The 27,689-nt window shown below is 43.6% G+C and overlaps 1 protein-coding gene across 2 annotated transcripts in view; it reads right to left on the reverse strand.

The window, feature by feature from the left end:
- Positions 1 to 639: 639 nt before the first annotated feature.
- Positions 640 to 27,689, reverse strand: part of LOC135546096 (protein phosphatase 1 regulatory subunit 37-like) — a 65,186-nt gene continuing 38,136 nt past the window's right edge. Inside the window, exons 3-13 of one of the 2 annotated variants that reach the window (XM_064974247.1) lie at positions 19,582 to 19,627; positions 19,395 to 19,495; positions 17,826 to 17,945; positions 15,811 to 15,961; positions 15,544 to 15,699; positions 15,144 to 15,256; positions 5,920 to 6,061; positions 5,600 to 5,766; positions 3,203 to 5,360; positions 2,963 to 3,061; positions 640 to 2,846 (exon numbers count right to left, since the gene is read on the reverse strand). In XM_064974247.1, coding sequence (XP_064830319.1) covers positions 2,973 to 3,061; positions 3,203 to 5,360; positions 5,600 to 5,766; positions 5,920 to 6,061; positions 15,144 to 15,256; positions 15,544 to 15,699; positions 15,811 to 15,961; positions 17,826 to 17,945; positions 19,395 to 19,495; positions 19,582 to 19,627 — 3,243 coding nt within the window. In that variant the 3' untranslated portion in view covers positions 640 to 2,846; positions 2,963 to 2,972. Of the gene's footprint in view, positions 2,847 to 2,937; positions 3,062 to 3,202; positions 5,361 to 5,599; positions 5,767 to 5,919; positions 6,062 to 15,143; positions 15,257 to 15,543; positions 15,700 to 15,810; positions 15,962 to 17,825; positions 17,946 to 19,394; positions 19,496 to 19,581; positions 19,628 to 27,689 lie in introns of both variants that reach the window. The other variant, XM_064974248.1, reaches the window with a different exon arrangement.

Here is a 27,689-nt window from a genome sequence, read left to right on the forward strand (position 1 = left end):
CATTGAGATACACAGTATTCTTATTCTATATCGTCACCAGAGAACATCAAACCAACAAAGGTGATTGTCATTTTGCATAGGCATCTCACTCCATCCATCCGGCTCTCTCTATTCTGGTTCTAATGTCTCAAAGCTCCAGAATTTGTACAATGTAGGTTAGAAACCTCTTGTAACAGGCCTATGAAACTACCAATGGCCTCCTACAAATACCTATTTTATTAACTTGAGTCTCTAGAAAACTGTTGTGCTGTGACATTGTTAGTTAAAGCCATACCATTTCCTTCCTCTTATAGAAAGCCTTTTTAGGTCCATGCCATGACCAATAAATTCATCTTCTCTACATCAGAATAAATAAATATGGCCATTGGCTTATTTGCTTAAACATACTTTTTTTTGTATGACTGTAGAGCAATATCACGGAAACACTGAGCATTTACTTTGCTTGGTGATTGGATAGTACTTACCAGTGGAATAGCATTGCAGAACAGACTTTCAGACCTACAGTACTTTTGTACTAAATATGATGGTCCATCAAATGAAGTATTTTCAGAAAACTCCCAATCACTTCCATTCAGAATATCCAATAAATCAATGCCGTTCCCAAAGAGTATTTTAAGTGAAACACTCCCAGTCACTTCATTAGTCATTACATGCATTTATTTGAGAGAGGAACAAAAAAAGTTGCCATACATATCTTTGTGATTACCAGCACATTTCAATTAATTTAACAAATAATTAAAAATGACACAAAAAAAGTAAGCATTACAAATAGTGAGGGCAGCACAGCAATGAGGATTTGGGTTGAAAAACAACCTGGTTGACCAAGGGTGAAAGAACAGAGGGATTGAAACAAGGGGCTCTACTCAACCAAAACCTATATCCAGAGGATCCCGCGGTTGAGTCAAACTTGTATTCTTCTTGCACTGTATGAAAGCAAGTTTTTACCTTACCCGGGAATCTTTTGGATACAAGTTGAATAGGGCCCTTGGTAGCTGGCCCATAGGTTCACAGTGTTGGGCATTCAGGGCTCACATGTCCTCAGTGTTGTTGGGAAGTCCACTCAAACTTTCACCCACCTGTTTGTGTTCAAATCAATGTCCTCCATGCCTACAAAAGTCTTAAGCAGTAACTGCTGTTGGGTAATACAGTATATCTATATCTAGAAAGGAAACCACCAGCAGCCCCAGCGCCCCCAGGTGGCCATAGCTTAACCTAGCACAGTAGTGTTTAAGATGTGATGTCTCAAAACAGGGATAGTCTCTCAGTCAGTGTGTTGTCAGAGTGATGTCAACCACCACTCACACTGCCCCTCCTTAAGAAAACGTCCTTCTCGTTTATTTTCATAACTGCACTCTCCCTCCCTATTGCCATAACCGTTGATCCCTCCACCCAGCAGTCTCATTTATCTCCCCCCCCTCAAAAAAACCTCAACGTAATAATTACTCTAATTTGAATCTGAAATATACACCAAAAGGGGGGAGATCTTTAAAAGCAAACCCCATGGAAAATAACAAATAAAAAGAGGGAGAGAAGGGGAGAACAATAAATCACAAAGTAAAAGGCTCATATAAAATAAATACAAACGACTGATTTCTCCAAGCAGCAAAACAAAAAGGAGATGAAATTTAAACCTAGCCGAGTCGAAGGCAACATTAATCCTGCGTAGAGCTGGGAAATGAGATGGCACAGTGTTGTACCAGCAGAAGACTGAAAGAAAGAGGGGAGGACTCGAAAGACACAGTCAGAACTACTTTTTCTTTATACTCCTATCGAGTGTCGCACTACATTTAATCACTCTGGTCGGACAAACATGAAAATCTGTCTGGAAAAGAATGTCTGTGATAACTGTCCGGTGGAGGAGAAAAAGAAGAGTAGACTTACTCTGTAATGAATGGCATTACTCCATCAAGGCAGACATTTACAGAGGTTTCCAGAAGGCTTTAGATTAGAGTAATTCTGCTATCTGATCCCAAAATAACTTTTGATTGAGACAGTGTTTTTGGCAGATGACAGATGGTTTGGGATGTTCCAGAGCATTGCTGGAGAGAGATTGGAGGGGACGATTCCTGAGGGGGCCAAAGCCAACGGAAGGAACAGAAAAGAAAGCGGTCACTTTGGCAGGGATCCCTTACGAGGTGGGGGGGCAAATAAAACTAACAAGACAAATACGCACAAAACAAATGCCTTCTCCTGTCACACCTTCCTTGGTTATAAAACCCTCTGTGCCCAACTGTCATTGTCAGAGAATGACACACTAAAAAGCCAGCAGGTCCTCTTGGCTGGGTCCCACACTGTCACACACAGCTGTGCACATTCTCTTTCCTCCAGCAGAGGGCAATAGTAAGGTTGTGTGTCAGTGTGCACGCTCACGACACTATCAAGAACACAGGTCGGGGTGAAGCAGGGGGTGAGCAGTTTGTTCTGTGTCTTGGGGTAGGAGCAGTGATTAAGCCCCTCCTTCCCTCTCTACCTCTTTCTCACCCCCTCCCCCTCAGCTCCCTGTTTCCTGCATGAGTGTGGTTTCCTGATTGACGGAATGTAGTGATGGGCAAAAGGTTAGTGTGACTTGTTTTTTTATTACTTTCTTTAAAATGTGTGTGCGCGCGCGCACTTCGGTTGAAGACGTAGTTAATTCATTACGTGCTGTGATGAAGCTCAATGATTTTTTTGTGTGTCTTGTTTTTTTTAAAAGTTATATTACTTAAATGACAACTGGTCCTCTGTTGTCATGGCGGTGGTGAGTTGTGGGATTATGACAACGGGAGAAAAAAAAAATTGTAGGAGCAACAAGAGTCACTGAGACACAGACGATACGAGTTCCCGTGTTCCTCTCTCCTACAGAACCACTGCAGAAGAAACAGAAAGGACCAACATTAGAGAACACATTGGCCGACCGACACTATATCAAATAACGACGTCTCATTTTGTGTGCGTTACCGCAAATGTGTCGGTGTAGGTGTACCATGACAGAGCTATGGTGCGTCTCTCCCAGTCTCCAGGCTGGCCTCCAGCAACAGCTCCTCCAGATCCTGACCACAGCTCAGCTCTGCTGTCACACTCACTGGAGAATGCATACACACACACTTCGTCAGACTTTGTGTGTGTCCGCAGGTCTATTGTGTTTGTGTACTGTATGCATGTGTCGGTTGCAACCCTGTTGTCACACTACAGACAGGGTGTTCCCTCAGAGCCTGTGACTCACCGTGCTCCATCACACAGCTGCCAGGCCCAGGCTTGGGGCCCTCGGTATCCAGCAGGTGAAGGGCGAACTCTGGCTTCAGGCCGTTGGGCAGGGCCGAGCCCATCAATTCCTCCACGCTCTCCCCCTCGTCTGTGGAGCTCTCGTCTGAGGACTCCTCTGCCTTGGGAGGAGAGCTACGGCTCTCCACCTTCAGAGAAGTGTCTGTCTTGGCTGGAACAGGTGAGGGCTCGGCGGGAAGGGTGGTCTGTGATTGCCCCTCTGGTTGGGGAGGCTGCTGCTGTAGTTGCTCTAGAAGAGGACGTTGTTGTTGCTGCTCCACCTGCACAGGAAGTGCCTGTTGTGCTAGTTGCTGCTGCTGCTCCTCCTCTGACAGATATATTTCCTGTTCTGCTTCACCCTCTGTGGCTCCCTGCTCAGAGGGACTCTCTGGCACCACCTGTCGGTGTGCCTGTGGAAGTGTCTCTGCCGGTTCCTGTTCTGAGAGCAGAAGCTCAGTGTCTGGCTGCACTGTTTCAGGCTGTGACTCGAGTGGTGCTGTTAGAAGCAGACCCCCCAGGGGCTTAGTGTTAGTCTGCATCGCTAGCTGAGGCGCTAACGGTTGCTGAACTGTGTCACTAGCCTGTTCCTGCTGTGGAAGCCGTTCTGACTGCATCTCATCTTCCTCTGTGTTGGTTTGAGACTCTGCCTGTTCACAAAATGTCTCTTCTACTGGGTCCTGACTAGCCTCCTTTTCTACCACCACCTCCTCTCCTTCCAGCACAGCTTCAGTGGACTGCTGCTCAACAGCAGACTGTTCTAGCCGGGGCTCTGTAGTTGTCTCTACCATCTGCTCTGTCTGTTGGGGTGATGCTAGTGATTGAGTGGCTACATCTTCTGTAGGAAGGGACGGTGTGTGTGGCGGCTGGGCTGCTGTTCCTGGGCTCTGCTCCGCCAGTACAGGTTGCGAACGGTCTAGAACGCCCTCAACTTCCTCCTCTGTGGGTTGGGATAGGAGGTTGGATGGTAGTTCTAGCGTCTCAGATGGGTCGTTAGGAGTCTCTACTACGGCCGCCTCTGAAGAAGGTTCCTCTGGTGCAACAGGACTCTGCTCCGTCTGTTTAGGATCTATTGTCTGTGATTCATCTAAACTCTGGACCAGCTCTTGTGTCGTGGGAATGGTCTGGGGTTGTGTCTGTTTTGTCAGGCTCTGTGTCACCTCCTGTGTAAGTGGCGTGGGCGTGGTCTGGGGTTGTGTCTGTTCTGTCAGGCTCCATCTCACCTGTGTCAGTGGTGTGGGCTGGGGTTGTGTCTGTTCTGTCAAGCTCTGTGTCACTTCCTGTGTCAGTGGCGTGGTCTGGGGTTGTGTCTGTTCTGTCAGGCACTGTGTCACCTGTGTCAGTGGTGTGGTCTGGGGTTGTGTCTGTTCTGTTCTCACCTCCTCCTGTGAGGGTTGTGAAGGGGGCTGTGGTTGATGTGTGGTTTGCTTCACTAGTGACACCACTGGCTCCTTTGAGGCCTGGGGGTTGGACAGGCCAATCTTCTTCAGAACATGCTGCTGGTCAGAGGGGCTCTCTACTCTGGTCACCATGAAGATCTTGTGGCCCCTCCCGGGGCTCGACACAGAGATACAGCGGCCCGGCGAAGGGGGCGTACCGGGGGGGCACGTGGACTCCGTGACGGTGATCCCTGAAATGAAAGCCCCCGTAGCTGGTGGTGTAGAGGGAGCGGTTGGCATCTGTGAGGCACTGAGGGGGTGCTGGTTTGTCGCTGCCCGGAGTGAAGGGCCAGTGTGTTTGGGGACAGGGGAGACAGTGGGCGCTTTAGAGAGAACCACCTCTTCCTCCTCATCGTCGTCTGTGTCCGAGTCTGACTCCAACAGCAAAGGCAACACTATTCCCTCAGAGCACACTGCCGATTGGCTGTCAGTCAGGCTCTCAGTGTCTTTTACTCCTTCCTCTCCTCCCTCACACTCACCGTCTTTCCCATCTTTTTCAACATTCTCGCCGGAATCAGCTCCATCCTCCTCTTCCGTTCTGTCCTCGGTTGCTATCTCGGCCATTGAGGCTGAATGCATCTGCTGCTCGGTCTCCTCCTTCTCCTTGGCTAGGATGAAGTTCCGCTTGCAGCCGTTCTGGATCTCAGCCAGCAGGGAACGCTGTGTATCGATGAAGCTCTTCACCTGGGAGACAGAAGGAAAAAAAGAGGGATGAGAACTAGGAGATATCGGGGGTTCATAAATTGATGTTCCCCCATCTACGTCAACCTTACTCCCCCCATTCCTACAAATTCATTTTCCCATTTATTTTCCCTGGACAACACAATTCATCTTGACAATGTATTACAAAAGGGCAATTTGCATACAGTTCCCCCTCCTTTCTGTACTTCTCCCCATCACCTCCCACTTCCCCCCTCTCTCACAGTCTCTTTCTTGGGCTCTCGGTCCAGGTCGAGGCGTAGGAGGGAGGTGTTGACTTTGAGGGCAAGGGAGAGGGCCATGAGGCCCCCAGTCTTGATCTCATTCTCCCTCAGGTCCAGACGCAGCAGCCGGGGGCTCTCGGCGATGAACTCTGCCACCGCCACGGCACCTGACATACAGTACAGGAGGAGAGGTGGTGGTACAGGGCTCAGCTCAATGCCTTTTCACACACTAACAGCTCCATTTACATGCACAATGAGTTGTTTTCAATCAAAATGATTGTAATAACTGTAAATAGCAAAACAAGGACACACACACACACCCTCGCAGGACAGCTTGGTGGACGCCAGGCCCAGCCTGAGCACCGAGCGGTTGGAGATCAGCCCATCCTTCAGCTTGTGGACCCCCTCGTTCCCCACAGAGTTATGGCCCAGATTTAGGGTCTCCAAACTCTGGGTACAGGGCTAGAGTGAGAGAGAGAGAGAGGAACAGGGTTTACACATAGCATAGGACAGTGGGCAGAAAATATACTGTTACGTACAAAGGAAAGTACAACAAAGTGTCACCGGATGGCTGTATCGATCACTTTCAAAATATATATTCAGTTGAAGTCAGAAGTTTACATCCACTTAGGTAGTAGTCATTAAAACTAGTTTTTCAACCACTCCACAAATTTCTTGTTAACAAACTATAGTTTTGGCAAGTCGGTTCAGACATCTACTTTGTGCATGACAAGTCATTTTTCCAACAATTGTTTACAGACAGATTATTTCACTGTATCACAATTTCAGTGGGTCAGAAGTTCACATACACCAAATTGACTGCGCCTTTAAACAGCTTGGAAAATTCCAGAAAATGATGCCATGGCTTTAGAAGCTTCTGATTGGCTAATTTATATAATTTGAGTCAATTGGAGGTATACCTGTGGTTGTATTTCAAGGCCTACCTTCAAACTCAGGGCCTCTTTGCTTGACATCATGGGAAAATCAAAAGAAATCAGCAAAGACCTCAGATTAAAAATTGTAGACCTCCACAAGTCTGGTTCATCCTTGGGAGAAATTTACAAATACCTGAAGGTACCACGTTCATCTGTACAAACAATAGTACGCAAGTATAAACACCATTGGACCACACATCCGTCATAGCAGTCAATAAGGACACACGTTCTGTCTCCTAGAGCTTAACGTACTTTGGTGCAAAAAGTGCAAATCAATCCCAGAACAACAGCAAAGGATCTTGTGAAGATGCTGGAGGAAACGGGTACAAAAGTGTCGATATCTACAGTAAAACGAGTCCTATATCGACATAACCTGAAAGGTCACCCAGCAAGGAAGAAGCCACTGCTCCAAAACCGCCATAAAAAAAAGCCAGACTACGGTTTACAACTGCCCATGGGGACAAAGATTGTACTTTTTGGAGAAATGTCCTCTGGTCTGATGAAACAAAAATAGAACTGTTTGGCCAAAATGACCATCGTTATGTTTGGAGGAAAAAAGGGGGAGGCTTGCAAGCCGAAAAACACCATCCCAACTGTGAAGCACGGGGGTGGCAGCATTATGTTGTGGGGGTGCTTTGCTGCAGGAGGGCCTGGTGCACTTCACAAAATAGATGACATCATGAGGCAGAAAAATCATGTGGATATATTGAAGCAACATCAGTCAGGAAGTTGAAGCTTGTTTGTAAATCACAAAGCCCTGACCTCAATCCAATAGAACATTTGTGGTCAGAACTGAAAAAGCGTGTACGAGCAAGGAGGCCTACAAACCTGACTCAGTTACACCAGCTCTGCCAAGAGGAATGGGCCAAAATTCACCCAACTTATTGTGGGAAGCTTGTGGAAGGCTACCCAAAATGTTTGACCCAAGTTAAACAATTTAAAACCTCTTGATGCTATGGGGGCGCTATTTCATTTTTGGATAAAAAGACGTGCCCGTTTTAAGCGCAATATTTTGTCACAAAAATATGCTTGACTATGCATATAATTGATAGCTTTGGAAAGAAAACACTCTGACGTTTCCAGAACTGCAAAGATATTGTCTGTGAGTGCCCCAGAACAGATGCTACAGGCAAAACCAAGATGAAACTTCAACCAGGAAATGAGCAGGATTTTTGAGGCTCTGTTTTTCATTGTCTCCTTATATGGCTGTGAATGAGCAAGGAATGAGCCTGCCCGATCTATCGTTTCCCCAAGGTGTCTGCAGCATTGTGACGTATTTGTAGGCATATCATTGGAAGATTGACCATAAGAGACTACATTTGCCAGGTGTCCGCCCGGTGTCCTCCGTCGAAATTGGTGCGTCATCTTCAACTGCACGTCTTTTTCCAAGCGATTCACCGGAGAAAGTAGACTACCACGAACGATATATCAATGAAGAGATATGTGAAAAACACCTTGAAGATTGACTCTAAACAGCGTTTGCCGTGTTTCAGTCGATATTATGGAGATAATTTGGAAAACAGTTCGCCGTTTTGATGACTGAATTTTCGTTTTTTTTTTGGTACCCAAACGTGATGTACAAAACGGAGCGATTTCTCCTACACAAAGAATCTTTCAGGAAAAACTGAACATTTGCTATGTAACTGAGTGTCTCCTCATTGAAAACATCCGAAGTTCTTCAAAGGTAAATGATTTTATTTGAATCCTTTTCTGTTTTTTGTGCAAATGTTGCCCGCTAAATGCTACGCTAGCTATCAATACTCTTACACAAATGCTTGTTTTGCTATGGTGTAGCGGTATTTATTAGAGAGGGGTAAAGAAAGATTTTGTTCGGGCGCCAGGCAGGTATTAACCATGCCGAAAGGAAAAGAGTAGAATAGAGAGAGTACCACTACCAGACCCACACACATCAGCAGAAGAGACTGCCTAGAGTGTAGCCTGTTTACCAGATAGCCAGTGGAGAGAAAAGAGAATACACACCATATAAAACCCACATCACAGCACAGGGGTAACCCCAACAAGAATACCTCATACAATAATACTAATACTGGCAGAACAATTAAACAGCAACTTCATACAAGAACGAACCCAGTCATCAACAGAGGATTTGCAATAATCTGTATTATTTTCTAGTGGATGAGTGCAGAGGGTATGAATGTGGGGGGTGTTCATCGACACAACAAAGGCCTTAAAAATGTCCACAGTCTTCTCGGCCACATGTATTTAGTACACCTCACCTCAATACAGTTCACATAACAATACACAACTTGCAAGCAACCTCCCTTTTAACTAAAATGTCCATCAAAATACTTCTGGCAGGGCAATAATAGTCCAGCTCTAATGAACTTCAATGGGAAGTGCATTTGAAAAATAGAGAGTCTGTTGCAGGGTAAAGCACTGGAACGAGAGGTAAGAGAAAGAGAGAGAAAAAGAGAAATCTTAGCTGTGGTCTTCAGGCCTGCCGGTGTACGGTCTGACTGTCCGATGGTTTGTTGTCCGATGGTTTGTTGGTTTGTATGTTAAGGCTTCGCAACAATGTTGCTACTAATACATGCGATCCATAATGGGCGCGGTCCCAAACCAAAACAACCACGATCTAAAGCGATCACACCGATGATTGAGTTAAATACTTTATAAACTACAAATGCTGAAAAACAAACAAAACTTCTGCAGCACAGCACACACAATCAAACTGTCGCGCCACCCAAGAGCCCCTCCCCAATGAGCTGAATGAGCTCTCTTTATCTCCTCCTTCCTTACTGCTCATGTGCTCTTAAAGTGGCAGTGCACGGTGAAGGCTCCGTGCAAATTTCGCCACACTGGTTCAAAAGCATATTTTGAAAATCTGAGATTAGTGTTGTTAAGAAAAGGCTAAGCTTGAGAGCTAGCACATTCATTTCATTTGCGATTTTCATAAATAGTTGACGTTACGTTATGCTAATGAGCTTGAGGCTATAACTGGATACAGGTTTTTATCATAGCCAAACGTGAACAAAACGGAGCGATTTGTCCTACACAAATAACATTTTTTTGAAAAACTGAACATTTGCTATCTTAACAGAGTCTCCTCATTGAAAACATCTGAAGTTCTTCAAAGGTAAATGATTTTATTTGAATGATTTTCTTGTTTTTGTGAAAATGTTGCTGGCTGAATTCTAGGCTTATAGCTATGCTAGCTATCAATACTCTTACACAAATGCTTGTTTAGCTATGGTTGAAAAGCATATTTTGAAAATCTGAGATGACAGTGTTGTTAACAAAAGTCTAAGCTTGAGAGCAAATATATTTATTTAATTTCATTTGCGATTTTCATGAATAGTTAACGTTGCGTTATGCTAATGAGCTTGAGGCTATAAATAGAATCCCGGATCCGGGATTGCTCGACGCAAGAAGTTAAAGGGAATGCTACAAAATACTAATTGAGTGTATGTAAACTTCTTACCCACTTTGAATGTGATGAAAGAAATAAAAGCTGAAATAAATCACTCAACTATCATTCTGACATTTCACATTCTTATAATAAAGTGGTTATCCTAACTGACGTAATAAGGGCATTTTTACTAGGATTAAATTTCAGGAATTGTGAAAAACTGAATTTAAATGTATTTGGCTAAAGGTGTATGTGTATGTAAACTAGAGTCAGAGTTCAAGTAACAGACATCTCAACTTCAACTGTTCAGAAGTGAATCAGGTCTTCATGGCCAAATTGCTGCAAAGAAACCACTACTAAAGGACAACAATAAGAAGAGACTTGCTTGGGCCTAGAAACACGAGCAATGGACATTAGAACAGTGAAATTCTGTCCTTGGCCAGATGAGTCCAAATTTGAGATTTTTCGTTCCAACCGGTGTGTCTTTGTGAGAAGAGTTGAAGAACGGATGATCTCCGCATGTGTGGTTCCCACCGTGAAGCATGGAAGAGGTGTGATTGTGTGGGGGTGCTTTGCTCGTGACACTGTCAGTGATTTGTTTAGAATTCAAGGCAACCTTAACCAGCATGGCTACCACAGCATTCTGCAGCGATACGTCATCTCATCTGGTTTGCGCTTAGTGGGACTATAATTTGTTTTTCAACAGGACAACGAGCCAACACACCTCCAGGCTGTGTAATGGCTATTTGAGCAAGAAGGAGAGTGATGGAGTGCTGCATCAGATGACCTGGCTGCACAAATCACCCGACCTCAAACAAATTGAGATGGTTTGGGATGAGTAGGACTGCAGGGTGAAAGAAAAGCAGCCAACAAGTGCTCCGCATATGTGGGAACTCATCCAAGACTGTTGGAAAAGCATTCCAGGTGAAGCTGGTTGAGAGAATGCCAATAGTGTGCAAAGCTGTCATCAAGGGTGGCTACTTTGAAGCTAAAATAAAAAAATATTTTGATTTGTTTAACACTTTTTTGGTTACTACATGATTCCATATGTGTTATTTCATAAATTTGATGTCTTCACTATTATTCTACAATGTAGAAAAAGTAAAATAAAGAAAAACCCTTGAATGAGTAGGTGTTCTAAACCTACATGCACATGTCTCTCTCCCATTATGAGTGCAGTGGAGGCAGTCACAGACCTGCCAACTCTGTCCAACTTTTTAGAGTACCACATACGCGAGCCAAATTGGAGATTCAACTCGCAAATCTAGTGCAAAGGCATTTTAGAAGCATTGCCTCTATAGCTAATAGCGGACACTCATTCATTCTTCATCGGGCAGTCTTATAAACTCCCGACTCCATTTAATGCCAAGATGTTTATATTTTTTTGATTATACTTTTGTAATGCGGATCATAATTACAGTACAGTCTATCAGGTTGCGTGATCCTCGTAACGTTACGTGGAAAATACAACTAATGAGATGCAGAATTATACGTGTATCATAACCGCACAAATGCGTCAAGTTATTTTTCATATTTGCATTGAATTTCTTTCACTAGCAAATGTGAGTTAACTGCTGGCACTTTAGAGCCCACTGAATGTCCATCTTATGTTCGAAAAGGGATTTGTCCATGTATTTACGTACAGCTGACAGATGGCAAACTCAGCATCACAACAAACAGGAGGGGCAGACACGAGGTAGCTACGTCAAATAATGATGTATTAATCTCCATGTCCATTGACACAAACTCCGTACATGTCTGTGTTGCAGCTCAAGAATCGGGATGTTCGATTTACTCAGTGGATTTATTAAAATGTTTAAAAAACTACAAATAAATCAAGCCCTATTAATTTCTGCGTACGTTTAACTTGGATCTCATACCTGCGTACATGGACAGAGAATTGCGTAGTTGGTACGCAAAATGCGTGCATGCTGGCAGGTCTGCAGTCCTGGGATCTCTTGTATGAGTGTTAGAGGAATGTCCAGAGCGTGTCTTCTGCACCACTGGACCCAGTCCCTGATGGGAATGCTAGCTGACAGGCCTCTCCGAAGACCCGGAATCTTGTGTCTACGTGCCAACATTTCCAGAAGGCCTCAGTATTTCCAACACTCCCCCACACTCCTCAATCTAAAGGGACATCATTCTAGTAGCTGCTGCCTTAAATGTCTATATTTTGATAAGGTGAGGTAGGAAGTATAACCTGTTGATGCTCTGGGGGCGCAATTTCATTTTTGGATGAAAAACGTTCCCGTTTTAAACAAGATATTTTGTCACAAAAAGATGCTCGACTATGCATATAATTGCTACCGTTCGAAAGAAAACACTCTGACGTGTCCAGAAATACAAAGATCTTCTCTGTGCGTGCCCTATAACGTGAGCTTCAGGCAAAACCAAGATGAGATGGCATCCAGGAAATGACAAGGATTTTTGAGGCTCTGTTTTTCATGATCTCCTTATATGGCTGTGAACGCAAGAGGAATGAGTCAACCCTTTCTGTCGTTTCCCCAAGGTGTCTGCAGCGTTGTGACGTATTTGTGGGCAGATCATTGGAAGATTGACCATAACAGACCACATTTACCACGTGTCCGCCCGGTGTCCTGCGCCGAAATTGGTGCGCAAAAGTCACCTGCCAGTATTTTTCCATGCGATACAGAGAGGAAAGCAAGCTTCCACGAACTGCATGTCAATGAAGAGATATGTGAAAAAACACCTTGAGGATTGATTCCAAACAATGTTTGCCATGTTTCGGTCGATATTATGTAGTTAATCCGGAAAAAGTTTCACGTTGTAGGTGACTGCATTTTCGGTTCGTTTCGGTAGCCAGACGCATTGTAGAAAACGGAACGATTTCTCCTACACACAGACGCTTTCAGGAAACACTGCGCATTTGGTATGTGACTGAGAGCCTCCTCATTGAAAACATCAGAAGCTCTTCAAAGGTAAATGATTTTATTTATTTGGTTATCTGGTTTTTGTGAAAATGTTGCGTGCTACATGCTACACAAAATGCTATGCTAGCTTTGCATACTCTTACACAAATTAGTCAATTTCTATGGTTCAAAAGCATATTTTGAAAATCTGAGATGACAGTGTTGTTAAGAAAAGGCTAAGCTTGAGAGCAAACGCATTATTTTAATTTTATTTGCGATTTTCAGAAATCGTTAACGTTGCGTTATGCTAATGAGCCTGAGGCTTTAGTCACAAACCCGGATCCGGGTTGGGGAGTTTCAAGAAGATAATCAAAACCTATTTCTTTCACTTCCTTGCTGTTTCGCTGTTTCGAGGATTTCTATGGAACGCCATTTGGGTCTTTGCGTGTCAAATAACACTATTTGACATGTCAAATAACACAACAATCTGTTTCAGTAACTATATAGCTAGGTGTAATCTAAAATAACCATAATTTATAAGACCATTCTTATTTGGTGGTCGGACCCATCTATGTGAAGCTAGCCATAATAAGGATTAGCCGCAAGTCGACTTTGCGGTTAGCCTTCAAAATAAAAGTATGGCATAATTATACCATCTGTATTCATTTGCATCACTGTAAATTACATACTTTTATTTTGGAAGGCAAAATTGCACGATTGTGTCTAATTCTTATTGTGGCTAGCTTCACAACACATAACCCGGTCTGTTTGAGCCTCACTAGCCAGATGAAGCAAGCTGGCTGTTTATAACGTTGGCTTTGGGCAATAGGGTTAAGTAGCTGGCTAACTATTTATTTTCATGAACTGCAGTTCAATTTCAATAGGCGAACAACAAGTGGTAACCTATCTAATACTTACTAGGATTCCTAAATCATTGCTAAGAATAATTAAAATGACTGTAGTTTCTACTGGTCATTGTTTTCAGGCTGGTTGTATGTGTGCTAGCTAGGTACCAAGCTAAAGCTAACGTTAGCTACCCCAGAAGTTGCGGTCGAACAAATTATGCTTCATTACCAACGCGGTATTGTAAACACATCGTTCATGACCGGTGTTTGCAGACTTTGTGTATAGCTTTGACAGTGCTACTGTATTTTTTTTTGACATGCAAAGACCCAAACGGCGTTCCATAGTATGTATGTCGTGAAGCTAATGGCAGTAACGCTATTACTGTGCAACTCCGGTAGAGCAACATCTGAAAACATAGCGTACTTGGTAGTGTGTACCACCGGTGCTCGACCAGTCGGCGAAAGCCATCATCACCCACGACAGAGAACGGTCGACTGTCAAGGGCAATGAATTCCATTATCTTGGCTTTAATGGATTTCACCTTTGAGTTGTCTCGCTGAAATGTTCTTACTCTTTGAGATGACTGCTCCATCCACACAAGCAGATATTGTGTGGGCTAGGTCAGGAATGCTGTGTTGCACTTGTAGCGCAACATTTTACGTGGTATTATTACGTCATGCACCTACGTTATAGGTATGCACCGTAGCTTTGACATCGGGATTTAACGTCAGCGTTAAACTCGACACTGGGCCGATACCGATGTTGGCATTTTTAGCTAATGTCGGCCGATATATTGTGTATCCCTAATCACAATATCATCCACCCAGTCTGAAAAACATGCTCCCTCAGGCCTGCTAGTCCTCCACAAGGTCAAAACATGACCTTTCTCTATGATAAAAGGACTGTTGGGAGCAGCACTAGTACGTGCATGAGCCACCATCCCACACTGACTGACAGGCCGAGATATAGACATCACTACCATGCCTAATTCAAGGCCCAGCCTTTTCAGCTGAGCCCAGCTTCTCTGTCTTGACAGGACAAGCCTGAGACAGGCTGGGCGGGGGAGATAACAGTGGGAGGGAAAGTGCACACCAAAGAGTTACATTGTACTGCTAATGGCATCACTGAAAGCAAAACCTGACTGACCGTCAGTCACATTAGCCATATGGGTGGGATTCTTTACAGTTCATTTAACTGTATAGCTTGCCTCAACCGTGTTATGAACTTCATGTAAAGAATGGTGTCCAATGTAACTGCAAACGCATGTCCATGGTTCTGCAGGGAACCCAGAGATTCATAGTCTGTTTTATATGGGGGACATGTGAGGCAGGCTCCAGACACACACACACAGAGCTGTTTAATCAGCAGAATCCAGGGAGCACATGCAAACCAGTTTCCTCAACCCTAATGACTATTACATTTGTATGTGTGAGCACGCACATGAGCAAGATGCATCGCATTTCACTGTACTTGTGTATGTGACATTAAAACATATTATATTTTTGTTGTGTGTGTGTGTTTACCAGTGCAGCTGCGAGGTAGCCCATGCCATTGTGCGTTAGCTGGTTGTTCCAGAGCACCAGAGTGACCAGGCCTTTCCTCTGTTCCTTCAGGCCTTCACAGACATAGACCAGACCTGTACACCACACAGAGGGAGAGGTAGAGAGAGGTTAGGGCTAGACCTGTAGACCTGACCTTTTGGACTACGAGATGGAAAACTCAACACTGGGTTACGAGGTTGTCATGATGTGGCAGAAAAGGTGTGTGAGAGAGCGACAGACAAGAACCAGAGAAAATGAGAGCGAGAAAGAAAGAGTGAGAAAGAAAGGTTCAGACAGGGTGCGAAAGGGAGCGAGAGAGAGGACTGGACAAGAGACAGAGTGAAGAGGTTGGTGAGATGATAGCATTGAGCTGAATCCCTACCAGAGTCCAGTATGTGGTTGTTGCGGAGGTCCAGTATCTGGATGTTGCAGTTGAACTTGAGCAGGTTGCCCAGCTGTGCAGAGTCCTGCAGGCCGTTCAGCTTGTTATCAGCCAAGTACAGCTCCCGTAGGTTCATGTTCATCTTCAGAGCCGTGGCTGAAGAGAGGGAGGGAGACAAATGAGTGAAGGATGAGGAAATGGAGGCAAAAAAAACTTCTCAGTTAACACAGTGATGATTTCCTGTCTCTCCTCTTTCCGTCCTGTTACCCAGCAGCATGAGTGGTCGTCCAGAGAGCCCAGCGTTCTCCAGGTGCAGCACAGCAAGACTGCCACTGATACGGAGAGCCCGTGCCACAAACGGGGCAGAGTGGTCCAGCAGGGGCGTGTTGCGGGCGTCAAGGTACTGCAGAGAGCTCGTCTGGTGACAGACAAAAACAAACCAACATTTCAATAATCATATTTATTTTATTTAGCCCTTTTTACAAACGCAGTTGTACAAAAAAAGGAGACCCATTTTCTAGATATCATACAGACATCCTCATGAGTCACTGACACCTTACAATCAGAGGTAGAAACAACATTTTCTCCTCCGTGTAGATGTAACAGTATAGACTTTACATCCGTCCCCTCGCCTCGACCTGGGCGCGAACCAGGGACGCTGTGCACACGTCAACAGTCACCCTCGAAGCATCGTTACCCATCGCTCCACAAAAGCTTCGGCCCTTGCAGAGCAAGGGGAACCACTACTTCAAGGTCTCAGACCAAGTGACGTCACCGATTGAAACGCCACTAGCGCGCACCACTGCTAACTAGCTAGCCATTTCACATCGGCTACATAGACATGCTAACCCATGACAGCAGACAGTTTTGCTTGCGTCTTCGGTAAGCCGGCGATCTACAGCCCACGTACTGTACGCTGGGGCTAATATGGGCGGCCGGTAGCCTAGTGGTTAGAGTATTGTGCCAGTAACCGAAAATTCGCGAGGGGAAAAATGTTGATGTGCCCTTAACCACGTGTGCACAAACACGCTCGTATAGAGGGTGTCCTTGAAATATATATTGGATAATCCTCCCAGCATCCCTGGGTGTGGGAACAACGTGCGCAGGCAGGCGCACACACACACACACACACACACACACACACACACACACACACACACACACACACACACACACACACACACACACACACACACACACCCCTTCGGGTTTTACTGTGACCTGACCTCTCTTCCATAATCCAGCAACCTCTCCCGTAATCTGTAATCAGAGCTCTGATAGTGATGACTCACGTCACAGTGCCAGTTAAGAGCATTATCCCCTGGCTGGTACTGGAAGCCAATACCATTATTCTCTAACAAATACATACGACTCCCATGCAGCGATGATGATATATTCATAGCCATGTCCAGACACGCACAACACCTCTGCTAATGTAAAGGACGTCGCTCTGCTTGCTCAGAGTATTTCTTCGCCTGCGATTTGGCTGAGGCTCAATCCCAGGACCTCTGCCTTGCAAACACGTGATTTCCTTCCTGAAGCGTCTCTATACATCACGCTATTGAAAAAGGCCTTCAAATTGAGCACGGGGCGGTGCTTCACGCCGAGGAGTGAGTTTCACAGATCCCTGTCTGCTACACTAACACGTATGCCAAAAAAGAGCATGCGTGTATGTGCACTGAACATATGAATACAAAAAACCTTCGGCATGCCCGAGCATCCAATCTCTGCCCCAGGGGGTGCTTAAGGTGGAGACCGCAGGCAAGTCTCATCATCATACATGCCCAGGGGAGATGACTCACTGTGTTTCATCAACTCAGGGGATAGGATACGTTGCAAACCCCGTTGGTTTAAATGCATTCAACACATGCTGCTGGATTCTACCCATTGTGTCATTGAAGAGCCCATCACTTGCTTATTATGATTACTAAATACGGCAAGATTTAAAAACACTTGACCCCAATCCCTAAAAGTCAAAACATTGGACTATAAATTGCACCTTCCTGTACTATACTTATGCTACAATGTTTATTCTATTCTATTGAGCCATTTCCTTCATACTCATATTCTTATCTTTTCTTATTGGTTGTTGCTTTGTCGAGGATGAACCTGCAAGTAAACATTTCGTTGGACAGTATACCATGTGTATGCCGTACATACGACTAATAAAACATTCAGAAAATCATTTAGAAAATCCATAAAAGATAGTTGGTGATAATATCATGCATCACATCCTCTGTTCTACCATTAATTTCACACCCCTCGAGGTCAAGACCTCTCACCTTCCTCATCATGTGGGCTGCGGCCTGCCAGCCGCGGGTGCCGATGTGCTTGTTGAAGGAAATGTTGAGGTGTGTGGCCGACTCATAGTACTCAATCATGTCAAAGAGAGCTGACGCACCCTGGGAGGAAGAGAGGGGAGAGATGTTTAGAGAGGATCAAATGTTAGGCCACACTTTACACTGGCCTTATGTCCTAACTACTAAGATAAGAAAAAATATTCCCTACAAGTGGCGCCGTATGTTATAGAGGAAGTTATGGGAGGAAGGGCTGACAGTGTTGTGCACAACCTCTTACTACAGAAACAGCTAGCTGGCTCAAGGGTGGTGGTGGTAGTGGTGGTGGGGGCTGCTGGAACATACCACTGGTTGGTGAGTGTGCGTGCGAGCGTGTGGTTGAGAGTGCGGGCGAGATGACTGTGACTAGGGCAGCAATAATACTGTGCCTGTGGAATTATTCATGCAAATCAAACATAACATTGTCTTTAATTAAATAAGCTAAGACAACCAGATTCTATCTGACCAGAACCATGACCAAGGACCATCCAAAAGTAAAGAAACTAAACAAATAAGTCCAGATGGATGACCCTGACTGGCTGGTGTAGCTACAACACTACCTGAACAAGAATGGAAGACAGCCCAGTAAGTCTCATTAACAGTGAGCCTGATGAAGTGAGGCAGCTGGAACACACTAGAGCGACTGGGCTGGTCCATGGCTCTGCCGCAACCACTGCCTCTCTCATTCACCCACTCTTTGCTGCCTTTTCCTCTGTCGCCCAAGTTAGGCCTCCCTCCAACCCGTACCCTACCACGACCCTCTTCCCCAGGGAGAGACTCCGTGGTAGTGCCACTGAAACAAAGGTAAATGAGCTCACCTAGTCAGTTCAGTAACATTTTCAGGGCAGTCAGTGAGTGTGGTACTCAAGTGTGGGGGTGTACCTGCATTTATACCGTGACGTATCTCTTCAGTACTGTCGGTGCATCTATGCATGCACACATGAATGTATAAAAGTGTAGGTCTACAGTATAGTCTGTGCAAGCATGGACAACACGTGTGCATTTACTGTACATGAGCGAGTAGCTCATGGAGCCAAGTCTACAAAAGGAAATAACTGGTCAGACTCAGCAGCGTCGGTTTGTGTCCCTCTGCTCTACAGTAGAGCTGTCTGTCTCTGACCGTGTGTGTGTGTGTGTGTGTGTGTGTGTGTGTGTGTGTGTGTGTGTGTGTGTGTGTGTCTCATCCGCTCATCGAGCCAAGCCTACAATTATCTGTTTGAGGAAATAAGTGGTCAGACTCAATAGAGCTCTGTCTGACCATCTGTCCGTCTGTCTCAACCCCTCTCGAATAGTGTTTACACTCAGAGCTCCTAGAGTAATCACACAACCCTGGGAAACACTAGACATCCTGTCAAAGGGAGGGAGGGAGGGAGAGGAAAACAGAGGGGGAATGACAGGGCAGGGACAAAGGAGGGGAAAAAATTATGAGAAAGCGTTGAAGAGACATGGTAAATGGAAGATGGTAGGGGAAAACCGGGAAGGGAGAAGAGGGGGAAAGAGTGTGGACAAACATACATCTTCATCCAGGCTGGTCTGCTCCAGGTCCACCACTTTAAACTGGACCCTCTTAAACACCTCCTCCAGGGACTCACACGCCTTATAGTCCAGCTTCTCACCTGGAGGGACACACAGTTCCACCTAAAGTAAGACCGGTAGTGTGCTTGCGTGTTTTTGTATGCGTGTGTCTTAGTAAAAGGCTTACCTTTAAGGTCCAGGCATTCGTTTCGATGAGTTAGGTCTTTCAGCTCCTAAGAAACACAGTGGAACAGAACAACCCTCAGTCAAATACACAAACCCAATCATTCAGACAGACGACACAGCAGGAAAATGTCACCACACAGACAGACTTGACTTTGATCACTTAAAAGGTGACACATTTGAACTAGAGTTCGACCGATTAATTGGAATGGCCGATTTCAAGTTTTCATAATCGGAATTCGGTATTTTTGGACACAGATTTTTTTTTTTTTACACCTTTATTTAATCTTTATTTAACTAGGCACGTCAGTTAAGAACATATTCTTATTTTCAATGGCCTAGGAATGGTGGGTTAACTGCCTAGTTCAGGGGCAGAATGATAGATTTTCACCTTGACAGCTCGGGGGATCCAATCTTGCAACCTTACAGTTAACTAGTCTAACGCAATAATGGAGACTGCCTGTTACGTGAATGCAGTAAGCCAAGGTAAGTTGCTAGCTAGCATTAAACTTATCGTATAAAAAACAATCAATCATAACCACTAGTTAACTACACATGGTTGATGATATTACTAGATATTATCTAGCGTGTCCTGCGTTGCATATAATCTGACTGAGCATACAAGAATCTAAGTATCTGACTGAGCGGTGGTAGGCAGAAGCAGGCGCGTAAACATTAATTCAAACAGCATTTTTGTGCATTTTGCGTCAAGCATTGCACTGTTTATGACTTCAAGCCTATCAACTCCCGAGATGAGGCTGGTGTAACCGAAGTGAAATGGCTGGCTAGTTAGCGTGCGCTAATAGCGTTTCAAACGTCACTTGCTCTGAGCCTTGGAGTGGTTGTTTCCCTTGCTCTGCATGGGTAACGCTGCTTCGAGGGTAGCTGTTGTCGTTGTGTTCCTGGTTTGAGCGAGGAGAGGGAAGCTATACTGTTACACTGGCAATACTAAAGTACCTATAAGTACATCCAAAGGTTAAATGAAATACAAATGGTATAGAGGGAAATAGTCCTATAATTCCTATAATAACTACAACCTAAAACTTCTTACCTGAGAATATTGAAGACTCATTAAAAGGAACCACCAGCTTTCATATGTTCTCATGTTCTGAGCAAGGAACTGAAACGTTAGCTTTCTTACATAGCATGGCACATATTGCACTTTTACTTTTTTCTCCAACACTTTGTTTTTGCATTATTTAAACCAAATTGAACATGTCATTTATTTGAGGCTAAATTGATTTTATTGATATATTAAGTTAAAATACATGTTCATTCAGTAGTTGTAATTGTCATTATTACAAATAAATAAAATCCTCCAATAATCGGTATTGAAAAATCATAAATCGGTCAACCTCTAATTTGAATGTAAATGAAAAACTGCTCCTGTGTACATAGACCTAAACCGTTGACACGAAGAACAGATCGGTAAAATACGATTGCTCAATGGGATTAAAGTGTGTGTGCACTCTTACATCAGCAGGATACAACATCAAGCCAAGACCTGCCTGAACAGACAGGAAAACGGCAGACAAAGCATTTCTTCTGTTATCTGGACTAGTGTCATATAGTATGATAGAGTGCCAATAATAATATCCAGTGTCTTTATCTGTTACATGTCTCAGATCTCCACATTGGTACAGGGTGATTCTTCCCGTTCACACACTGTGTGTGTGTGTGTGTGTGTGTGTGTGTGTGTGTGTTTTAACCAATGTTCCCTCATTTTTTCCAGCACTGAGCAAATTTGTCTGCTGAGCGCAAACTTGAACGTTGTGAAAATTCTGTGCAACTTCCAGCGAGCGTTTACTGTGAACACGGACGCTGTACTTGCCTTAAGTTACAGCTTAAAACAGTGGCAATGTAGGCTACTGTGGCTATTTGATCATAATGTAGGCCTACCATAGTGGCCTCCCATCAAAAACAATGGAAAAAGCTGATATATTATTCAGCCTACGGTAGCAGCCAATGTTTGGTCTTCAACGTAGGCCTTCATTCCATGAGACAAAAATAAAATAAAAATGCAGGGCTTGTAATGAACCTGTTTATCCACTTGTCCTTCAGACAAGGTGACTGACTGATGCAAGAAACCACTTAAAATAAAATGCATTATTCACATACCATTATTACAGACAAACAAATTATGCTACATTCTGCCTCTTGGCTACTTAGCTTATTCAAGCCTGTGTCTCGAAATACAACATTGCCCCTTTAAGACCAAAAAAAAAGAAGCTCTTTACCTGAGTCGCTTTTCAAAGATGTCTAGAAATGTATACGGTTTGTGCTTTTGAAGGAAGTACTCACTCCCCTTGTTGCTGACTACAAATGATCTATAACTTGGCTAATAACTCACTAACTAGCAAAGGATGTGAACAACATGTGCACACGTGGCTACATACGCTTGTTTTTGAGATCAAAGCGAGAGCTGCATCTACTCACGACTGCTCATACTGTAAACACAGTCCAGTTCAAATCAAATGGTACAGACCCATATGTGATCTGTTTCAGGAAACTAGACGTATGTCGCGGGTCACTACTTCACAGGAGTGCCATTTGAATGTAAACTTGATTTTTTAATCAAAATGCCTTCTTGAACATGTGAACTTTCATGTTTGCCATCTGTAAATATGAGTCAAATTGTTAAATTACGAGCCTAGTTGGTTTAGCCACAGAAAAAGACCACAACCTTCCTGTTGGCCATGATTGGCTGAGATAATGAGTGGGCTGGACATGCTGACAGATGAGTTTGGATTGGTCTGCCATATATTGTAGCACGCTTCTGTCTATTTGAGCTAGTCATTATGTCTAGGTAATCCTGCATAAGTGTTGCTCTCCACTTTCTGGAGGACAGAGTTTTGAAATCAATGGAAATTGAGTATGATAGCTAAGGAGATCGAGAAAACACCTGTCTCCAGATTACATCTTCAAACTAAGGGCAACAATGGCATCCGAAAGGAGACGTGTCCATCAATGAATGATGTATATGGGTAAGATAGTCAAGCTCGCTACATTTTCAGATATTGGTTAGCTTACTGCAGCTCTGATTGTTTTTGCCTTCAATAATGGGAATTGATGGGAAAGGATGTAGGATATATCACTAGCCACTTTAAACAATGCTACCTAATATAATGTTTACATACCCTACATTCATCTCATATGTATACATATATACTGTACTCTATCATCTACTGCATCCTTATGTAATACATGTATCACTAGCCACTTTAACTATGCCACTTTGTTTACATACTCATCTCATATGTATATACTGTACTCGATACCATCTACTGTATCTTGCCTATGCTGCTCTGCACCATCACTCATTCATATCTTTATGTACATATTCTTTATCCCCTTACACTGTGTATAAGACATTAGTTTTGGAATTGTTAGTTAGATTACTTGTTGGTTATTACTGCATTGTCGGAATTGGAAGCACAAGCATTTCGCTACACTCACATTAACATCTGCTAACCATGTGTATGTGACAAATAAAAATTGGATTTGATACCTGCAGATCCATGCAGGGTAGTAACGTCATGAGTTGGATTATGGTTCATTGTTTAGCTAAGCTACATGTCTTAACAAAAATACTCCACTATGCAAGTAACCATTTCAATAGAATGTCAATGCAAAAACTGTTGATAAAAGTTGATTAGCTACCAGCAGATTCATGCAGGGTAGTAACATCATGAGTTGTGGTCATGGTTCATTGTTTAGCTAGCCAGCTACATGTCTTAACAAAAAGACTCCACAATGCAAGTAACCATTTTGGGTGCGTTCGGGAATTCAGTCTGGCCATCTACTCCGATTTCAGAGCACTCTCGTCTGAGTGTGAGAGCGCAGAATAACTGATGAATTTAAGAACGCTCAACACTAGTTGAATATGGCCGGTGTCAGTAAATGTTGGCAAAAAAACGTAATTAAAATTGTTGCCAGCAGCAGTTACAGTCACCAACACTCTGGATAACATGAAAACAGCCTAAACAGCTATGCTAGGGCGAGTAAACTGGTCAGTTTGGGCGGGGGCTAAAGCTTAAGAGGGTGCGATTGATGCTGAAGGGTGTAGACAAAGAAGAGCTCTCCAGTAGGTACCAAAAATATTCAAAGGCCATTTTCTCAAAAGTGAGCTTACATGTTTATAAACTTTCAAAGCAAAGCAATTTTCTTCTTTCCGGTATGTTGCATTGAAAGTGGCTACTATTGTGTTGAGTCGATCAAAACTGCCATAGTAGAGGGAAACGTTGACATTGTTAACAGGGAAAACTCTAGAACAGTGGTCACCAACCAACCAAAGTCAAGATCACGGAGTCAAAAAGCAATCCGAGATCTACCACTCATTATTATTATTATTTTTGAACATGACTTAAACGTAAGCCTATGCAACATTAACTTCTTGACGCTACCCATCCCTTAAGCGGGATAATTGTCATCAGCAACCTCTGAATAGCATAGCGCCCCAGTCAAATAATATTACAAAAAAATATTCATATTCATGAAATCACAAGTGCAATATTGCAAAACACAGCTTAGCCTTTTGTTAATCCACCTGTCTCAGATTTTGAAATTATGCTTTACAGCGAAAGCAATCCCAGCGTTTGTGTAAGTTTATCGATCGCATGACAAAACATTAAGTACACTTAGCATCAGGTAGCTTGGTCACGAAAATCAGAAAAGCAATCAAATTAATCGTTTACCTTTGATGATCTTCAGATGTTTTCACTCACGAGACTCCAAGTTAGACAACAAATGTTCCTTTTGCTCCATAAAGATGATTTTTATAGCCAAAATACCTCCGTTTGTTTGGCGCATTATGTTCAGAAATCCACAGGAAAGTGCGGTCACAACAACACAGACAAGTTCCAAATAATATCTGTCATGTCCACAGAAACATGTCAAACGTTTTTATAATCAATCCTCGGGTTGTTTTTAAGATATATAAATCAGTAATATATCAACTGCAAATGTTTTTCACAGTAGGAGAGGGAAAAGCAATACCTATCTGAACTTTGTTGCGCGGGCAAAACTCATGTGACCACTTAACGCGATGTTATCGTTCTGGCTAAGCCTGAAGACTATGTCTGAAGACTTAAAACCTCGAGGAAGCGATAGGAAAAGGAATCTGGTTGATATGGAGCAATGGGAGACTATGGAACATGGAGTTTTCAAAATATTAGACACTTCCTGGCTTGATTTTTCTCAGGGTTTCGCCTGTAATATCAGTTCTGTTATATGCACAGACAATATTTTGACAGTTTTGTTTTCTATGCTAATCTGTCAATTATATGCATATTCTAGCATCTGGTCCGGAGGAATAGGCCGTTTACTTTGGGAACATTATTTTTCCAAACATAAAAATAGTGCCCCCTAGCTTCAAGAGGTATTAACCAATTAAAAACAGTACAATAGCAATGAGGTTTGTGCAATAAGCATATAGGACCAATACATTATCACAGCATATTGGCTTTGATTGAATTGGCCTGCTAATGCATTGTTGCTTGGAACATTTAAATGTATATACATTTCAAAACTTGAGGTAGGCTACATGATCAGTTGTTGTATTACTTGTGAAGCACAGCAGAGTGAGCATACATTTAAATAATTCGCTTTTTATTTTTCTGGGCTGAAGGTGCCTGCCTCTGATGGTCAGTCACAGCGGAGGGAGAGCAGCAGCAGACTGAGGGTTTGCCACTCAACAGCCCTCCACTGAAACTGACCAAAAAGGGACACCGTCTTCCAGCTGGCAAATTGTCTCATGCACAAACTCATGTTGTGAACAGAAAGTGAAATATTCCTCGATATTAAAAAAAGACGCAAGCATATAGCTACACTTTCCTACTCATTCAGTACTGCTGCAGTGCTTGTTGTAGCGCTGAATGGAAATAGGAAGATCGCGCATTTTATGGCTTATAAAACGGTTGAATACAAAGTATTGACAGTGCTGAGTAAGAACTTAAACATGAACTCACTCATAAAAACAGCATGTCTTTGCTGCATTTGTTGACAGTCTCTAGTCATGGTTTAAAACGTTTAGAAATCTCAAAGTATCAACTTTTGCTGTAGCTTTTTTTGCACCTGCTACATTACTGTAGACACAGTCATCTGAGCCATCTGATTGGCCTGGGAAGGCAGAGTTTATATCTTCAGACACATGCAATGGTTCAAACTGGCAACTGTTCCCCTCCCGGGCACAGGGTAACTGCATCGGGTGCTCCTACCGCCAACAGCCTAAGATAAAAAATAAATATGAACAAGGAGTTATCTTTAAAAATATATATTTTTTTACAGAAATGTTTGGCAATCGACAAGGAATGCGATCAACCAGTTGGTGACCACTGCTCTAGAAATTTGAGTGAAGTTCAATCTCGTGCCTCTCTCTGTGGGCTGATATTTCTGTGCGGCAGTCTCGGAGCTACTGCCCAAACACGCAGTTTTAGAGGGAACATTGGTTGAAACATGCACCTGACTGACGCACGGCAGCCATTTTGTGCCAATAAAATGCACGCGTTCAAAGGACAAGGGAAATATTGCCATCTGAAACGTAGCATGTCCATGAAACCGGAGCTGGACACATTGTGATAACAGTGTATTATTGAGGCCTTTGGCAGATATTGCCCTCAGTCACCTCTATATACACCCCACAAGACTGTTTACGTGACGTGTGTGTCCTCACTCCACAGGAACCAATTATATTCTGCATGTTTAGTGTCAATGCTGCTGCACACAACCGGGGGGGGCTATTCGACAAAACCTGCGGCTTCCCTACTAACCCCCCCCCCAGCAAATCCGACTGCGCTGCACTACACGGCACAGTGAACATGCACTCAATAACCTCACCTCCCCCGCCAACATTCGCTGACTGCTCATCAGTTAGCCAACACTGACTACATTAGCTAAAACAGACCCATGTCCTCGTATCAAAAGCAAAGTTCACCGGAGTGCTACTGGACCATGTCTCTGCTATTGGACCAGGTCTGTCTGGAAAAGAAATTCTCAATGAGAAAAAAACCTGTATAAAAAAGGTAAAATTTAAATTCAGGGATGTGACCTACACAACCAAGACCAAGATTAGAGCCAACTGCTTGTATGTTAATGTCAAAACTTAAAAATGCAGATGATAAAATAAAGCCGAGTCTGTTCAAGTTCAGCAGTGATAGATAGCTGAGAATGGATCATGGCCCCAAAGCACTGCTAGGATTCGACTTTGAGTTGAACATAACCCAGCCAGACAGCCATTAGTGTGAGAAACTACAGACGACAGCAGAAAAACAATGACCTTTTTATTTGCTCCCTGTTTGTTTTGGAAAACAGTCCAAGGCAAACTGTCCTTTTCTCAGCACATATCAAAGCTGCAGGCCAAAGTTAAATCTAGACTAGGTTTCCTCTATCGTAATCGCTCTTCTTTCACCCCAGCTGCCAAACTAACCCTGATTCAGATAACCATCCAACCAATGCTAGATTATGGAGACAATTTATGGATCAGCAGGTAAGGGTGCTCTCTAGCGGCTAGATGTTCTTTACCATTCGGCCATCAGATTTGCCCCCAACGGACACATCGCTGCACTCTATACTCCTTTGTAAACTGGTCATCTCTGTATATCCGTCGCAAGACCCACGAGTTGAGGCTAATTTATAGAACACTCTTAGGCCTCACACCCCCCTATCGGAGTTATCTACTGCAGCCTTCAACCTCCACATACAACACCCGTTCTGCCAGTCACATTCTGTTAAAGGTCCCAAAGCACAAATATCGCTGGGCCGCTCGTCTTCTCAGTTCACTGCAACTAGCGACAGGAACAAGCTGCAACAAACACTCAAACTGGACAGTTTTATCTCAATCTCTTCATTCACAGACTCAGTCATGGACACTCTTACTGACAGTTGTGGCTGCTTTGCATGATGTATTGCTGTTGTCTGTGCCCAATAATGTTTGTACCATGTTTTGTGCTGCTACCATGTTGTTATGTTGTGTAAGGTCTCTCTTTATGTAGTGTTCTCTCTTACATTTAATTTTACATTTGTCATTTGGCAGACGCTCTTATCCAGAGCGACTTACAAATTGGTGAATTCACCTTATGACATCCAGTGGAACAGCCACTTTACAATAGTGCATCT

Source organism: Oncorhynchus masou, chromosome 9 (genome assembly GCF_036934945.1).
Source record: "Oncorhynchus masou masou isolate Uvic2021 chromosome 9, UVic_Omas_1.1, whole genome shotgun sequence".
Lineage (NCBI taxonomy): Eukaryota > Metazoa > Chordata > Actinopteri > Salmoniformes > Salmonidae > Oncorhynchus > Oncorhynchus masou.